The sequence below is a fragment of the Eimeria necatrix genome, genomic scaffold (genome assembly GCF_000499385.1).
Source record: "Eimeria necatrix Houghton genomic scaffold, Enh_scaff2743, whole genome shotgun sequence".
Classification (NCBI taxonomy): Eukaryota; Apicomplexa; class Conoidasida; order Eucoccidiorida; family Eimeriidae; genus Eimeria; species Eimeria necatrix.
In genome coordinates this window covers 1-2,494 of record NW_013653304.1, presented here as the reverse complement: position 1 = coordinate 2,494, position 2,494 = coordinate 1, and the positions used below count along the sequence as shown (strand labels likewise).

Below are 2,494 nucleotides of genomic sequence, written 5' to 3'. Positions count from 1 at the left end.
GAGCGAGCCTGCGCAGAAACAACTAGGTGTACGTACACCTCAAATTTCAAAAGAAACAATTCTGCATTTTTTAAACGCAAAGAAGACACGACAAAACCCTAAACCCTAAACCCTAAACCCTTGTGGGGCCCCTGCGGCTGACGCAGCCCCCACGGGGCCCCAGCAGGCAGCTAGGGTTTAGGGTTTAGGGTTTGGGGTTTATATTTTAAACAACTCTGCTCTTCTCTGTTATAAATCCTATTTCTAACCATTTTTTCGTTTAATCCAGCGTCTACCAGCTGCTCAGGGTTTTAGGGTTTAGGGTTTAGGGTTTAGGGTTTCGCTTACAGGTGGGCTCAAACTCAGGTTTCCGAATACACACAAACCCTTCTTGAGCGCTGCAAACCCTCGCGAGCTTTGGAGCCTTCCGTGCCTCCGAGGGCCTCCCCTTCACCCCCTAGGGTTTAGGGTTTAGGGTTTAGGGTTTAGGGTTTAGGGTTTACGATGGAAGTAGCAATTCGCTGCGTAGGCCTATCTCACATCTACAACCGCCCGTGGGGCTTCTCAAGGGCCCCTCAGGGGGCCCCCCAGGGGGGCCCCCAAGGGGGGCCCCCCGAGGGGCCCCCGGGGGGCCCCCCCGGGGGCCCCCCTAGGGTTTGTGAGGAGAAGAAGCAGCAGGAAGATTCAGTTTGTCAAACACTAGCGGCCAAACCCTAAACCCTAGCGGCCAAACCCTAAACCCTAGCGGCCAAACCCTAAACCCTAAACCCTACTCGCTCTTCAATGTGTCCTTCGAAATCCCCCAAGGCTCGAGGGTTTTGATTGTGGGCAGCAACGGCGCGGGCAAAAGCACTTTGATAGGCCTCATGGGGGGCCAAATGGTATTTCAAAACCCTAAACCCTAGCCCCAAACCCTAAACCCTAAACCCTTGTCCTCGGCGGCCTAAACCCTAAACCCTAGAACAGCCACAGCGGCCTGTGGGCTGCTTGCATCGCTTGCCAAAATGCCAGCTCCAGACAAGCCTTGAGGGTTTAGGGTTTGGCCATTAGGGTTTAGGGTTTAGGGTTTAGGGTTTAGGGTTTAGGGTTTAGGGTTTGGCGCAGATGATTCAAGAAGGGGAACTCCTCGTTTTAGGCCGAAGGGCCTTTGATGATTCTTCCCTCTCCAACGAAGTTTGCTGCCTCAACACCTGGTGGCGCGGCGGTAAACCCTAAACCCTAAACCCTAAACCCTAAACCCTAAACCCTAAACCCTATGCTCTTACAAGTGCCTGCAGGGGAGACTTAGTCTCTGGCGTCAGCTGCTCTCAACTCACCAGCCGCAAACCCCAAACCCTAGTCCCCAAACCCTAAACCCTAAACCCTAAACCCTAAACCCTAATTCGTGTTTTGGGCTTCTTCAGACTACACCATGGATGTTACCGTAGAAGAAGTCCTAAACCTTTCTCTAAAACGCTGCCCCTGCTTTAGGGGCCCCCTGGGGGCCCCCCAGGGTACAGGGGCCACCCTGGGGGCCCCCAGTGCTGCGGGCAAAAGTTTCTATGCACCAATTGGAGGGTTCGTACCCTTATGCAGATGCTGCAGGTAAAACGCGGTTTAGGGTTTAGGGTTTAGGGTTTAGGGTTTGGGGTTGGGGGTTTAGGGTTTAGGGTTTAGAGCTTTCACTTGTTCCCGAAGTGCAAACCCTCGCTTCCTCTCCTCCAATCGACGCTTCCAAGCCGGGCCCTTCCCCAGGCACGAGGGTTCAGCGGCTAGGGTTTGGGGTTTAGGGTTTAGGGTTTAGGGTTTAGGGTTTAGGGTTTTGCAGGTGGAGGCGAGTTGGCGGGTGGCAGCAATATCTGCAGGAGAAAGAAAAAGAGCTCAATTGGTTTCTTCTTTAAGTGAAAGAAAAAAAATATATTTATTAGATGAAGCAGTTTCGGACTTGGACATAGTTTCTCGAGAAATGCTTTACAGGCAGCCAAACCCTAAACCCTAAACCCTAAACCCTAAACCCTCCTCAGGCACTTCATTTTTTCGCTCTTTTTTCTCGTAGTGTATTAAAACTTTGAATAAATAAGGAATGAAGAATTAATTAATTAATTAATTAATTATATTTATATTTATTCATTTATTTATTTATTTATTCAAATTAATTAATTTATTTATTTTTCATTTTAATTTGTTTTCAGGTTTTTGCTGGAAGAGTCTGAGACGCTGCAGTCCACAGTGGTTATTTCCTCTCACGTTTTTGACGGACTTTTAGGGTTTGTGTCTCACATTTTATATTTGGAAAAAGGGCAATTGAAGTGTTTTAATAAATTAAAGGATGTTCCTGAGTAAGTCCAAACCCTAAACCCTAAACCCTAAACCCTAATCCACGCAAACCCTTAAAAACCGCAGCTTCTCAACCCTCATACAGCCTAGGAAACCCCAAACCCTAAAAGGGAGGAATTGAGCTGCCCCAAACCCTTAAAATAGATTCCTTAGTAAACCCTAAACCCTAAACCCTAGTAAACCCTACCCAGCAGGACTG

At 48.7% G+C, this 2,494-nt stretch overlaps 1 protein-coding gene across 1 annotated transcript; it reads left to right on the top strand.

Annotated features, from left to right (window-relative positions):
- Positions 1 to 1,083: 1,083 nt before the first annotated feature.
- Positions 1,084 to 1,194, top strand: ENH_00037340 (hypothetical protein, conserved; the record flags this gene model as incomplete). Its single annotated transcript, XM_013580534.1, has 1 exon — positions 1,084 to 1,194. One exon carries the CDS (start codon positions 1,084 to 1,086, stop codon positions 1,192 to 1,194), a length of 111 nt encoding a protein of 36 aa, XP_013435988.1.
- Positions 1,195 to 2,494: the final 1,300 nt, after the last annotated feature.